Source organism: Oryctolagus cuniculus, chromosome 1 (genome assembly GCF_051225735.1).
Source record: "Oryctolagus cuniculus isolate XC-2025 breed Fujian yellow rabbit chromosome 1, ASM5122573v1, whole genome shotgun sequence".
In the NCBI taxonomy this organism is placed as follows: domain Eukaryota; kingdom Metazoa; phylum Chordata; class Mammalia; order Lagomorpha; family Leporidae; genus Oryctolagus; species Oryctolagus cuniculus.
This window is the reverse complement of record NC_142867.1, coordinates 216409401-216424505: the sequence shown is the minus strand read 5'-3', so window position 1 is coordinate 216424505 and position 15105 is coordinate 216409401. Positions and strand designations below refer to the sequence as shown.

General features: G+C 46.9%; 1 protein-coding gene across 1 annotated transcript in view; it reads right to left on the bottom strand.

The window, feature by feature from the left end:
• Positions 1-5685: 5685 nt before the first annotated feature.
• KIAA1958 (KIAA1958 ortholog) overlaps positions 5686-15105 on the bottom strand; it is a 178727-nt gene continuing 169307 nt past the window's right edge. Inside the window, exon 4 of the mRNA XM_051843064.3 lies at positions 5686-6837. Coding sequence (XP_051699024.1) covers positions 6031-6837 — 807 coding nt within the window. The 3' untranslated portion in view covers positions 5686-6030. The remainder of the gene's footprint in view (positions 6838-15105) is intronic.

Here is a 15105-nt window from a genome sequence, read left to right as displayed (position 1 = left end):
CAGACCTCCAGCCAGGACACTGAGCAGGTGAGGAAGCGGGAGAAGTACCAGCGAGCGTTTACTTCTTACAATTTCATATGGCCTCTGTTTCATGAAACAAAGCCAGGGATCGAGCTACAACCTGTGCCTCAGACACTGTGTCACCAGCTTGGAGATTCTAGAATTGTCTCCCACTCAGGCCATCCTCTGCTGCTTTTCCCAAGTGCATTAGCAGGGAGCTGGATGGGAAGTGGAGCAGCCAAGATTCGAACCAGTGTCTATATGGGATGCCAGCACTACAGGCGGCAGCTTAACCTACTACACCACAGCGCAGGCGCCTTACCTTAATTTTCTGGTCTTGTATCTACTGTTTCTTGTCTGACTGACCTTGGATGGACCCTTTAACATTCTGGGCTTCAATTTTGTTATTGGTAAAATGAGGGAATTTAATTAGATGATCTCAGAGTGGCCACTAACCTATTGTCTTTAAGTCTCAAAACAGAAAATAAATATGCCCTGATAAAGGAAAGAACAGAAAATAAATGAGTAAATAAGTATATTTTGCTAGGAGAGTGTTTCAGTCTTAAGATTTAAAAAAAAATCATCTGACATCAAAATTAAAAAGCAAAGGTAAAAAGACCTGAGCCTGTGACTGTAACATAGACTGGGACCTCAGTTATATTTTAATCAAGGATTCCAATGGTGAAACAGGTGACCTTTATTAAAATAACTGTCAAGACCACCTGTCCTGTCCTTTAAGATATATAATAGGTAATATAAATTACTTATTCTCAGTAGGCAGAAAATGTTGTAATCTTTTGCAAAAAACCACCAGGCTTTCCAAGAATTATTAAATTATACCAAATTGACCAACCAGTTGGTGAAAGGGTATACATAAGAAATGGAGTTATTTACCCAACTGTGTAACTTTTTAAAAGTTAAATGGACCCCCGTGGGCCAGAAAGAGGCAGCTTTGTCTAATGGACTGAGCACTGGATTCGGAAGATCTGCATTCAAAATTAAGTTCTCCAAAGCTCTCAGAGACTTTGGTTAAGTTTATTCAACTTCCATGAGCCGTGGTTTCTCAGTAAGTAAAATGAGGATCATTAGATGTACCTTACAGAGCTGTTATGGAAATTAAATGAATATGACGCAGCTTCCAGAAAGCAGGTAACAGTCAAATCTGAACCTTCTAGAAACTTCTCTCTGATGATTCAGTAAATGTAACAATAAACAGTTAAATGAAAATTAATAAAATAAATTATACGACCATGAAGTATTTAGACCATTCTCATCTTAATGGGGGGCAATCTAATTAATCACCATGAACAGTGGTGGAATTAATATGCATGCACATATTATCCAACGATTTTTGTTTGTTTGTTTTAGATATTTTCTGAAATGGCCAATTGCCACGCAGGGCTCTCTGGAGATGTTTACTTCTCAGTCCCCAGGGCTGCGGGAAGCGGGTACACACGCTGCAGGCCGCCACCAGCTCCCCCACGTTTTCACGGGGGTGATGCATTCACCCGGGAAAACACAACACAGAACTGTGCAGCCACACACACCGTCTCACACAGAGTTCTACTGAAGCGCATTAACTCCCCCCTCCCCCAGGCATTTAAAGGTGTACACACATCTGAGACTTGTAGGCTTCTGGCTCAGAGCTGTCTGTTGACAGCTTCTAAATACATAAGGAGCCTTGACTTACACAAACTGGTGCTTGTGTGGAGAAAAATGAACGAACTCTTCCTGAGGGCCCTGCTGTTCGCATTCATGGATGCCCAAAGGTACCTAGTTTGTAGCGCAAAATCTGAGGCAATCCATCCATAGCTCATAGAAGCAACAAAATGATCTATGTTGGATGAGGATAGCGGTAAAACAATGTTTGCCTTCTGTAAGGAGTAACAGTGTGGCCAGTGTTAGCCTAAGCTGAAAACCATCATCATCATTCTGCTGTATAGAAACAGCAAAATAATTTCACAAGTTGTGGCACTGAAAAATCAAGGAAAAAATCGTGTTCGGAAAGACAACATCCCAGTGCAGGGAGAAGCACTGCGTTAGGAGATTATCTGACCTTGAAGACTTGGGAACCTTGAACCTTGGCTTTGCCTCTTCCTGTCTGACACTGCCCACTTGGACATGACCCATTTCATGGATCTCACATAAAGGTGAGGAAAGTGACACCAGCTTTTGACCAAACGAGGAGTGAAGCAGCTCCGGGTCTAACTACGTTTTGACCTCAACAAGAGGCTTTGGTTTCCTTTCTTTTTAAAAAAAAAAAAAAAGGGGGGTTTATTTTATTTATTTGAAAGGCAGAGTTATAGAGAGAGGTAGAGAGAGAGGTCTTCCATCTGCTGGTTCACTCCCCAGATGGCTGCAACGACCGGGGCTGGGCAAGGCAAAAGCCAGGAGCTTCTTTCAGGTCTCCCACATGGGTGCAGGGGCCCAAGCACTTGGGACAGCCTCTGCTGCTTTCCCAGGCCATAGCAGAGAGCTAGATCGGAAGTAGGGCAGCCAGGACTCGAACTAACGTCCATATGGGATGCCGGTGCTACAGGCTGGGGCTTTAACCCACTGCGCCACAGCGCGGGCCCCAAGAGGCTTCAGTTTTCACAGGAGCGTGACTTTGTCCAGATTCTCCTAAGACTGGACCCATTGCTTGGAAAGGAGGGACTGTCGAGCCCGATGCTTTTAGTAAGGTTGAATTAAAATAAAAAAATCAGAGCAATGGAAGCTCCATCTCTTCCGCCACTGACCGCCAGGGCAGCCTACTACAGCAGGGCAGCCGAGAAAGGTGGCGCCGCCTTGTGGCCAGGGTGACCACCGCTCTCACCGCTTCCTTACACACTTCCCTAATATTCCTATTTGCAAACACACTAAACAATGGGAAAACTTTCTCAGTAAGCTCCTGAGGCTTCTCTGTTCTCCCTTCACACGTTTTTGCTTATATCTGAGGTACCAGGGCTGGGTTGCATCGGAGGTAGAATTCACAGGCATAAACGTATTAACTTGATTGGTATTGGATTTGGTTTCTCCAAGTTTAAGGGGGAAAGAATCTCCACAATGGAAGAAAACAAGTGGTACAGTGCAGATTAGCTGAATAACAGTATTACCCAAAGTGATAACAAAGATAGTAACAATTATTGCATATTTGTGGTGTGCCCAGGACCACGCTCAAGTCTTTCTGTTTGATGGGATCAAGCCCTTCGTTTCTGCCAGGTTCCGGGGAGGCAGGATGGAGAAGGCGCGCTCTCACTGAGGCCCAGCAGGAGGTGCTGCAGATGAGCGCTCACCCACGGGATTCCACAGCTCTCCCCTGCCGCCCCGGCACCTCCATTCCTGAGGTAGAGCCCAGAGCAACTTGTGCCTGCGTGAACGCGTGCATTCTTGCTACCCGTTCCCATTTTTCCAGCTGTAAGCGGATAAAATGCTTTTAACCTTTCATTGTCCTTCTTGTAGGATCGTCCTCTCTCCTGCCTCAGACCAAGAACAGGAAAGCCCGGAGTGCCCGGAGGGAATAAGGTAGAGCTGACTGGGAAGAGAACCTGCTACTGCTCCTCAGAGGGCCCCCAGAGCCATACACATGGGTAGAGCCTCGCCATGTAGCAGGTTAACCCCCCTTGTCAATCTTGAGTGTGCGCGCGTGCACGTGTGTACGTGCACTTACGGACACGATACCTAGTGCAGGAAGCGCCCAGTGCAGGAGGTGGCAGGTGCTAGCACTTGAGGAATGTGTTCTCGTCCTCCTGGGGGAGGGGTGTAACGGGTGGCATTTAGGAAGCCGGGTACGGTTCCTTTATTCCATCAGATGTGACTGATTTCTCATTAGAATCACACAACTTCAGAACTCGGGGTTTATAAAACATCATTCAGGTGACGGGCAACCCATCCGAGGCAGAGATGGATATTCAGCCAATGAAACGTTACCGCCAACAGAAAACCGACAACCTCCGGACCCCTGACTGCTGCTTTGGGGAATGTTAAAATCTGCAAAGATTCCAGCAACTCCAAAAGGCCATTTCTTGGGTAAAATGAAAATGGGGGTCTCATCTCATTAGTCTGCCGCCTCTTCCCAACAGCCCCACATAGGTTCTATTTCAGCGTAAGTGCAGATTGACAAGAAATGACCATCTGCTTGCCCCAAACAAAAGAGCCTTTGGGTGTTTAGCACACGAAGGAAACTGGAACTCATGCTTTGTGTCTAATTCTTCCTAACAAAAACAAACAAACAAACAAACAAACAAAAAAAACCACACAACTAAAATCCACTACCAAAAACCCACACAGAACGGCTTGTGACATAAATCGGAACACTGGTTATGCAACACTACCTGTTATTCGTTCACAGATGGAGACATAGCAAAATTAACGTCTACGCAGGGAAGATCACTAGCAGGTGAGATTGTAAATATGAAGAAGCAGACAAAAAAACAACATTAAACCTTAAGGCAGCCTTGGTTGAGTTTTCTCTGGTAAAGAAAGTCCTATATATTTCAACGACCAGTGGAGGAATTTAAAAAACAATGAATGAAAAATAAATAGCAAAATAATGTCTTGATAAAGAAATAAGGCTGAATTTGAGACTCCTACAAGATTAACCGGGATTGGGATTTTAATTTGAGATTAGAAAGCATTCACAGGAACAAAACGGTATAAAGTTAGAGCAGTCTTTCCTCACGTACAAAACAAAGATCCCGAGGAGTCACCACTACGGTTCATCAGCACTCTTTGGGCTCTTTTTTTCACTTATCGTTGCCTTCGGAGGAGTTACCAGCAAGCTCTGTGGGTGTTTAGGTCACGTGCGGTCGGGCCGGCTTCACACTGCGGGGACAAACCCACTGTCACGCTCCGATTCTACAGCCCTGTCCGTCATTCTCGCTGGGTCCCCTTACCCGGGGGGTGGGGTGGGGGGGTCGCCTACAACGCCAGGTGCCAAGCTCTGGTGCCAACCTAAAACGAATGCCATCTGTCACGGCTGAAAGTCATGCTCTGACAGCAACATCTCAATTACCTTTAATGAACACCCTCCGGGGGTTGGCTTTCTTTCCAGCTTGTCTCGCTGGAATTCCTGGGTCAGCCTGAAGATGACTCCGTTGTTTTATTGCAGCTCCGGTGCTTAATGCTGACAGCGCAGCTCTGAGACTCGAAGAATGAACAGAAACTCTTAAAAAAAAAAAAAGACAAAAACCAAAAATGTTCACACCCACAGAGCTCTCATATGGCGCTGAGAAAGAAAACCTAGGCACTTCCGCTGCAGGCGGCTGGCCCACATTGCTTGCAGGTGGCTTTTCCAAGGTGTTGGCTTCCACTCCTGGCAGACCCCACGCGGCACAAGCCACCAGGTCCCCGGGAACCTTGTTCTCCCAAAGCACCCGTTGGTAGCATTCGTCTTGTTGCAGAAAGTTGTATCCACCGCCAGTGTATTCTGAGCTCCTTCCAGGGCCAACAGGGGCCACGGCCAGACACCAGGGGCCACGGCCGGACTCCAAGCTGCGGGACTCCGCGACTCCGAAGGGCCCAGGCGGCCACACAGGGCACAGTGGCTGCAGGTGCCACTTCCTCCACCCACCTCTCTCCAACTAATCCTTCTCGTGTTAATTCAGCAAAGCACACAGTCTCCATAACATCCTAAAGCTACTAGGCTACTGGGATTTTGTGTGTGTGTGTGTGTGTTTTAAATGACTACTTAAACAGTATTATTTTTTCTTTTCTTTTTTTTTTTTTTTTGCGAAAACCTGTGCTAAAAAGGCACTCGATAAAAGCAATCTCCTCACTTTTGTACGTAGCAATGATACCTTGTGTTAGATTCTAAAATTGCAAAACAGGTGACTCACATCTGGATGGAGACACCCCAATTACTCAGGCTCCATCTGCTCTCATTTAAAAAGCGAACCCCTGCTCTGAGGATCGCCGGGCCTCGGGGATGGAGAGCAGGTGCAGCCGCCCCCCCCCCCCCCCCCCCGTGCAGCCCCGGAGTCCGGGTGCGGTGCGCTGCCGGGGAGGGGGCAGCCAACGCCTAGGGGCCCGGGGAGGCAGCAGGGGGCCGGCTCACTGGCAGCAGCTGTGGGAGCCGAGCCTCCGGGAGACCTGAGTGAAGGAGACGAAGGTGAAGTTCTCGCAGTTCTCCAGCTTGACTTTCTTGGCCAGGTTTGGAACGATGCCCCGCAGGGAGCGCAGGCCCATCCTCTGCTCCTCGTACCACACGCTGCCCATGTCTGCCGCCTCCTTCCTGGCCGTCAGGTAGAAGGGGGACTTGGCCTCCATCTGCGTGGGCGGCCGGTGGATGTACATGTACTTGTAGAGGAGGCAGTAGGGGCACTGCTTGTGCCCCCGGGAGTGCTCGTGGTAGATCTTCCCGTGACACACCCGGCTGGAGCCGCTGCGGCTCTCCCGCTTCACGCTGTCTGTCCGGGCAAAGTAGGGCTGGTTCTGGGGGTCTTTGAGCAGCTCGATGTCGCCGTACATGAGGTCCGCGTGCTCCTGCAGCGTCCGCATGTTCAGGTACTGGCTGTTGTACTTGACCACGGTGGACAGCAGCGTGATGGGGCTGTCGTCCCCCAGGCAGCCGGCCTGCCACATCTCCTCTTCGTCGGAGAGGGAGAAGTAGACGATGTTGCGAGATCGGGCCCCCGACATCCCCGCCTTGCTCAGCACCCACAGCTTCTCCTTGAGTTTCTTGGTGGAAGAGCTGAAGGTGCTGCTGGTGATGGAGAAGCCCACGCCCGCGTTCTTGAGGATGCGGTCCAGGCCCCGGCGGATGGCGTGCAGCGAGGTGGCCAGGAAGTCGGAGCCGTCACTCTTCTTGACGGTGACGTAGAAGTTCTCGAGCAGCTCGTTCAACTTCACTGCGGGGATCTCAAAGGAGACAAACACGGAGGTTACACACTTGAAGGCGGCCACCCCGCGAGACCCCTCCTCCCTCGTCCTACTCCCAGCCAGGGGCTGCACTGTGCACAGGGTATTTTGTGGCCTCTTGGTGGGCTGCCCCCTTAAGCGTGGTATGCTGAAAAGAGGAGAGCATTTCGGGGCTGGCACCGTGGCACAGCATGTTAAAGCCCTAGCCTGAAGCGCCGGCATCCCATATGGGCGCCAGTTCGAGACCCGGCTGCACCACTTCCAACCCAGCTCTCTGCTATGGCCTGGGAAAGCAGTAGAAGCTGGCCCAAGTCCTTGGGCTCCTGCACCCACATGGGAGACCTGGAAGAAGCTCCTGGCTCCTGGCTTCAGATCGGCGCAGCTCTGGCTATTGTGGCCAACTGGGGAGTGAACCAGCGGATGGAAGACCTCTCTCTCTCTCTCTCTCTCTCTCTCTGTGTAACTCTGAATTTCAAATAAATAAATAAATCTTAAAAAAAAAAAAGAGAGAGAGAGAGAGCATTTCAAGCTAGAAGAGCTAGGTTCCACACTTGGCTCCGCCTCAGCTCTCTAAACCTCAGAGTTTCAGTTTGCAAAACAGGACACAATGATAACACCTTCTCAAAGGATTGCTGTGATGCTTAAAGTAGGGGACCATGAAAGGGCTGGTGAACAGTAGTGAACATACAGCACACATGTACACATAGTCAAGGGCACTACCACAAGTTGGTGGTAAAGTCACTGAAGATCAGTGTATTGTGGTGCAAAAGCAGCGTTGTTGTTTTCTTAAATATTTATTTATTGGATTTGAAAGGTAGAGTTACAAAGGGAGAGGAAAGATGAGAGAGAGAGAGAGAGAGAGAGAGAGAGAGAGAGAGATCTTCCATCTGCTGGTTTACTCCCCAAATGGCTGCAACATCCGGAGTTGGGCTGGTTTGAAGCCAGGAGCCAGGAGCTTCTTCCCATTCTCCCACTTGGTTGCAGGGGCCCAAGCACTTGGGCCATTTTCCACTGCTTTCCCAGGCCATTAGCAGGGAGTTGGTTGGAAATGGAGCAGCCTGGGCTCAAACTGGCACGCAGAGGGGATGCTGGTGCTACAGACCACAGTGCCGGCCCCTGGTGCACTGTTTAGGACACGCTTGGGATGCCCATGCCCCATGCTGGAATGCCAGCATTCAGGTCCCAGCTCTGCTTCTGATTCTAGTTTTCTGCTAATGCATAGCTGGAAGGCAGCAATGAGGCTCAAGTTCTTCCTAGGTCCCTGCAACCCACATGGGAGACTCAGACTGAGCTCTGGGTTCCTGGCTTCAGGCTGGCCCATCCCCAGCTGTTGCAAGAATTTGTGGAGTGAAAGATCTGTTTTCTTTTGCTTTTCAAAAAAGTATTTTTAAATCCATGCATATTTTTTCTTAGCACGCAGCTTTCCATTAATGTTTTGAAGGGCTCCCCCATATGTGTGAATTTCAATTTTTTTTGCACCAAAACAACAGTACCTTTTAATTCATTTCTTTTGCTATGAACTTTTTTGAAGTTCCCCCATACATGTGTGATATGTGTATCTACAAATAAACATACATGCACAATCAAAAAGTTCATGGAAAATGGATTTAGAAGGTTATTTTGGTGCAAAAAAATGAATTCTGTGCATATGGAAGGGGGTCCTTTAAAAGTTCATGGAATTGGGGCTGGTGCTGTGGGCACAGTGGGTTAAAGCCCACGGCGCCGGCATCCCATACGGGTGCTGGTTTTAGTCTCAGCTGCTCCACTTCCCATTCAGCTCTCTGCTATGGCCTGGGAAAGCAGTGGAAGATGGCCCAAGTCCTTGGGCCCCTGCACCCTCATGGGGGACCCGGAAGAAGCTCCTGGCTCCTGGCTTCAGATCAGCTCAGCTCTGGCTGTTGCAGCCATTTGGGAAGTAAACCAGCAGATGGGAGATCTTGCTCTCTCTCTGGCTCTACCTCTCTATGTAACTCTGTCTTTCAAATAAATAAAATATAAATCTTTTTTTTAAAAAAGTTCATGGACTTATGAACACACATTATAAAAAAAACTGTACAAGGATTTCAATTTTTTTTGCATTCAGATTTTAAATTCTGTTTTCCACAAACTTTTTGAAGCATATGTAAATTATTATTACTATTGGATTTTTGTAATTGTAACCATTCCTCCCCGGAAGGCCCTTTCTTCTCTCTGCTTATAAACCATCTGCTTCCATCCCCACTGATAAAATTCAAGCCTCCTCTCTGAAGAATTCTTGAACTAAATCTCTGAATCACTCCGCGTGAATTTCCCTGGTAGCTGCGCTCAGTTTGGCCTGCTGTTGTTGCTAGACAAGGGTTGTGGGGAAAGATGACTGACAGGAGCATTTCTGCACAGCAAGTGACATTTTCACTTGCATTTATCTGAATGACTCTTGAAATATCTCTAGCCTAATGATCCATATGGTCTCAATATCAATATTTGTTTAAAAAGATACGAAAAACTAAGTGGCTATACTGACAGGAGAACTCTTTATTTGCATATGGCAGAGAGAGAAGGAGGCCTAGCTAGAAAGAAAGCTTCATTTATAGGATGTAGCTATGGACGGCAAACTAGACCTTGCTTATAGTCTAATCAGGATGAATACACATTCGAGAACAAAAAGTCTAACTAAAAATTATTTGGTTAGAGTAGGAGCTACACAGGTAACATTCATTCTTCTAATAGCCCTTGTGTCAAACAGAATATCAAAGCTGAACTCAAGTTGATTAAAAATTAACCAAGCTTGGGGCTGGCACTGTGGCATAGCAGGTTAAGCCACTGCCTGCAATGCCAATGTCTCATATGGGCACTGGTTCGTGTTCCAGCTGCTCCACTTCTGATCCAGCTCCCTGCTAATGCACCTGGGAAAGCAGCAGAGAATGGTGCAAGTGCCTGGACTCCTTCCACGCATAGAGGAGACCCAGATGAAGCTCCTGGCTCCTGGCTCTGGGCTCCAGGCTGGCTCAGCCTGGCCACTAAGGTCATTTGGGAAGTGAGCCAATAGATGGAAGATATCTCTTTCTCTGCCTCTCCCTCTGTAACACTGCCTTTCAAATAACTAAATAAATCCTAAAAAAATTAACCAAGCTGAAACTATTACATGTCAAAATGTATGAGATGTTACTGAATATACTCCAATAACTACATGATCTTGACTTTGTGAGAAAACTTTGAGAATAAGCAAACTGATGATTCAACTTAAAATGCTAACAGGTACAGTGAATCACTAAAAATATAAAATATGCAATAAGGAACTAGAAAAGATAAAAACTGATGTTTAGGGGCTGGCGCTGTAGTGTAGCGGGTAAAGCTACCGCCTGCAATGCTGGCATCCCATATGGGCCCTAGGTCGAGTCCTGGCTGCTCCACTTCCAATCCAGCTCTCTGCTATGGCCTGGGAAAGCAGTGGAAGATGACTCAACTGTTTGGCCCTCTGCACCTGTGTGGAAGACCCGGAAGAAGCTCCTGGCTCCTGGCTTCTGATCGGCCCAGCTCAGGCTATTGTGGCCATTTAGGGAGTGAACCAGTATATGGAAGACTCTCTCTCTCCTCTCTCTCTCTCTCTCTCTCTGACTCTGTAACTCTGCCTTTCAAATAAATAAATAAATCTTTTTGAAGACTGATTTTTAAAAATGAAAATCATGCAATCTTTGGAAAGACCTATAAAGCTGACAAACTTCCAGCAGGTCTGACTGAAAGAGGAAAAGAAATATACATGTAGACAGTGTTAGGAGTGAGAAAGACAATATCACAGAAAAAGGAAGAGAGCCAAGAACAGGCAAGAGTATCCCATATTTTATGCATATTAATTTGAAAACCTAGGTAACTAAGAAAATTTTCTAGCAAAAAATATGAATTACCAAAGCTGGTCTAATAACAAGTAAAAGATCTAAATATCTCCAAACAGGAGAAGAGAGTGATATGACTCAAAGATGAATACATCACTCCTAAGAAGTTGGCTTTATGGAATCCAACTTGTCTTTCGTACTTAAACAGTCAGGACAGGAAAAAACCAAAGCTTTCCTTTCTAACCCTAATTTGACCTATACCAAAAACCAAAGCATGGCCGGCGCCGCGGCTCACTAAGCTAATCCTCCGCCTGCGGCACTGGCACACCAGGTTCTAGTCCTGGTTGGGGTGCCGGTTCTGTCCCGGTTGCTCCTCTTCCAGTCCAGCTCTCTGCTGTGGCCTGGGAGGGCAGTGGAGGATGGCCCAAGTGCTTGAGCTCTGCACCCGCATGGGAGACCAGGAGGAGGCACCTGGCTCCTGGCTTCGGATTGGCACAGTGCACTAGCCGTAGCAGCCCTATGGGGGTGAACCAACAGAAGGAAGACCTTTCTGTCTTTCTCTCTCGCTGTCTAACTCTGCCTGTCAAACAAACAAACAAACAAAAAGCATATGAACATGGATGTAAACTTCCATAGGTAAAATACAGGCAATTTCTGTTTTGCTCATTGCTATGTGAAATAAAGTTTAATACAAAGTAAGGACATGGTTCTGATATGCATAAATTCAAGTTAATAAGAAACCCTGCAAAGAAAGGACTGCCTGTATCGTCAAGTCAGACTGAGGATTCCAGTACAGCAATACCTCATCAAACACATAGAGACTACTGCAGGATGCGTGGATGACTCCATCTGAAAAATTTTAATACAAGGAATATTTATTCATTTAGGGGAAACGTAACATAAATTTGATACTGAAATATTAGTTGAAAAATATGATATCCATTTCAGATTTTTAAAAACCTAAACCAAATTTAGCTTGGAAAGAAAAACATCTAACTATGACAAAGAGTATTTTATAGTCAAGAACTGTAGCTATTATAACCATGATGAAAGAATATTTTTTTTCTGATTGATTGACTTGAAAGGCAGAGTTACAGAGGAGAGGCAGAGACAGAGACAGAGAGAGAGAGAGATCTTTTTTTTTTTTTTTTTTTTTTTGACAGGCAGAGTGGACAGTGAGAGAGAGACAGACAGAAAGGTCTTCCTTTTGCTGTTGGTTCACCTTCCAATGGCCACCGCGGCTGGCGTGCTGCAGCCGGCACACCGCGCTGATCCGATGGCAGGAGCCAGGTACTTCTCCTGGTCTCCCATGGGGTGCAGGGCCCAAGCACTTGGGCCATCCTCCACTGCACTCCTGGGCCACAGCAGAGAGCTGGCCTGGAAGAGGGGCAACCAGGACAGAATCTGGCACCCCGACTGGGACTAGAACCTGGTGTGCTGGCGCCGCAAGGCAGAGGATTAGCCTAGTGAGCCGTGGCGCTGGCAGAGAGAGAGATCTTACATCCACTGGTTCACTCCCAAATGGCCACCATGGCCAGAGCTGTGCCAATCCGAAGCCAAGAGCCAGAAGCTTCTTCCAGGTCTCCCATGAGGGTGCAGGGGCCCAAGGACTTGGGCCAGCCTCCACTGCTTTCCCAGGCCACAGCAGAGAGCTGGATTGGAAATGGAGCAGCTGGGACTCGACTTGGGGCCCCTATGGGATGCCAGCACTGCAGGTGGCGGCTTTACCTGCTATGCCACACCGCCGGCCCCTAGACTCTTTCTTATAAAGTCAGGAACAGGACAGGCATGCTGGGCACTGTTCTTGTTTTATAACAGTGTTCTGGATGTTCTAGACAACTACGACAGGGAAAAATCGTAAATATACGCACATGCGTACAGGAAAGGAAGGAGAGAAAATAGAATTGTTTTTCTGGCAATCTAGTTGTTGGGCTAGGAAACGCCTAGACATTTAACTGAAAAGCGGTCAGAAGGAGTAGGGTCATTGGGTTCAAAATACAGAAAGAAATAGATTCCTTGAATGAAGCTACTTCCAAAAGTTCCTGAGAAATGGAATTAAAAGAAAGGATTGTTTCATGCAAAATTTTTTTTAAATCCATACTTTTTTATAATATGTATTCTTCATGAACTTCTTGAAGACTCTGTATCTCATATGCATGAATTTCAAACATTTTTGCATCAAATAAACTGATCTTTAAATTCCATTTTCATGAACTTTTTGGGAGTACCTTTGTATGTCAGCAGTAACCAGTTCAAACAACTTCCCAAAAATCATTATACTCAAACTCTGCTGGCTTTGGATTTTATGTTGTCGCTTGCAGCTCCCTACTTGTAGGTATTAAATTCTCCTTATACTAATTAGGACTCCTTTGGTTGCCAGAGGAAGACCAAGCTTGCACAGCCCGGGTGAAGAGCAGTATCAGAACTGGTGAACTCCATGGCATCAGGCCTTGTTTAAGTCTCCTTTCTACCTCTCCGGGCAGATCGCGTGCTCTGTGTAGCTGTAAACACAGCCACCGAGCACTCCCCAGAACTTGATTTCCATTTTCAGTAGGAAGAAACTCCCGAAGGAGGATTCTAATCCAAACAACTCACCCATGTGAGTGTGATGGCTCTGGCAATGGCACGTGGATCACAGGAGAGGATGGTTTCTATTTTGAGGGATGATGAGCAGGAAATCCTATTTTCTACCTTGGTGTCTGAATGAGAACTAATCTCTAGGGAAACAAAACCTCCCATAGTCTCCTGTTGCCTTTAGTGTGAATTCCAAAGTGTTAATTGTGTGCAAGGCTTCACAATCCGCCGGGCACACACCCCCTGGCAATGTGCACTTGCTGCCCTGCCAATCAGCAGGAATCTATTTTTTCCTCCCCTTGAGTCTAGGCTGGCCATGTGACTTATTTTGGCTGCAGAAATGACAATGTGTGAATTCCAAGTCTGGGACTCAAAGGTTCTGCCTAGGGTCTTAGCACATGGTGGTGTCATGTGCGGAGGACCAGTTAGAACACGGGAATATGTGGACAAATTGTCTCCCATCTACTCTCCAGATAACTGCACCCACACGAGCACCCCAGATAAGACCACAAGAGCCACCCGGCTAGGCTCAGCCCAAGATGCTAACCCATTAAACCACGAGCAAATAAAAAGATGGTTGCTTTAAGCCACCAAGGTTCTGTGTGTCATGCAGCAATTGAGAACTGCTACACATTGTTCTGTTTCTCCAGCCTGATACTCTGTTCCCTTTGTACTATTTTCCAGCCTCATTGGCCTTGTCACCTCTCCCCTAAGTCACAGGCCATTTCATTCTTCTCCGTCTTCAAACAGACTACATCCTTTGCCTGGAATGCTCTGTCCTCTAACCGTCTCTATCTGGAAATCCTTATTGGTTCTTCCAGAGGTAGCCCAAAGTTTGCTTTCTATAGGGTTATTCCAGCTTTCTATGCAAAGATGGTCTCCCCTGGGGTCCTAGGGCCTTAACTTAAATTTCTGTTATGATCCTTTCTGTGCTGTGCAGTCTCCTATCTATTCATGTGTCTGTTTCTGGAAGTGTACAGAAAGCTTCCAGAAGGCAATAACTACATCTCATTCATGACTGGGTGTTGAACATCCTAGAAGTCCTGAAATATATAACTGGCTCCCATGGAACTGATAGATGTGGCTTAAGTCAATGAAATAAACTTGGTGTCAGGAGAGCCCCGCTGACAGGACATGGGACCACAGGTTTCAAAATAAAATCACAGCAAAAGTGATTCCTTTCAGAGAAATATCAAGAAACAAAGTCACATTGTTTGTACACAAGCCCATGTTGGCTGCCTCCCTAGTTCCCTCGGACCCAGTTTTGATGCAAGGGACATTTTTCTTCATTGGTCACCCTACACTGATTCACCATGGATTATAAACTTGGCTTCTTTAACATAAAAATGACCAAGAAGGAGTGAGTTGGCCATGAGACTGATAATCCTAGGTGGGACAGAATAAAATAAAAAGCATACTGACGTGTTTGACAAATTCCAAAGTTCTAGAACTATTTATTAATCCTTGACACTCCAAGAGTTAGAAGACACGTAAAATCAAGAGTTTCTGGAAAATGCCTCACACTGCTCTTTGTGATAGGCTCGTCTGGGGGACGAATAAAGTGGAGAAAATGCTGATGAACTGTAGGTAGTCAAAGAAGAACAAATGGGGGCTGGTGCTGTGGCATAGCAGGTAAAGCTGCTGCCTGTAGTGCCTGCATCCCATATGGGTGACGGTTCGAGTCCTGGCTGCTCTACTTCCAATCCAGCTCCCTGCTAATGTGCCTGGGAAAGCAGTGGAAGATGGCCCAACTGATTAGGCCCCTGCACCCATGTTGGAGACCTGGAGGAGGGTCCAGGTTCCTAGCTTTGGATTGGCCCAGCTCCAGCTGTTGCAGTCATTTGAAGAGTGAACCAGCGGTTGGAAGACCTCTCCCTCTCTCTCT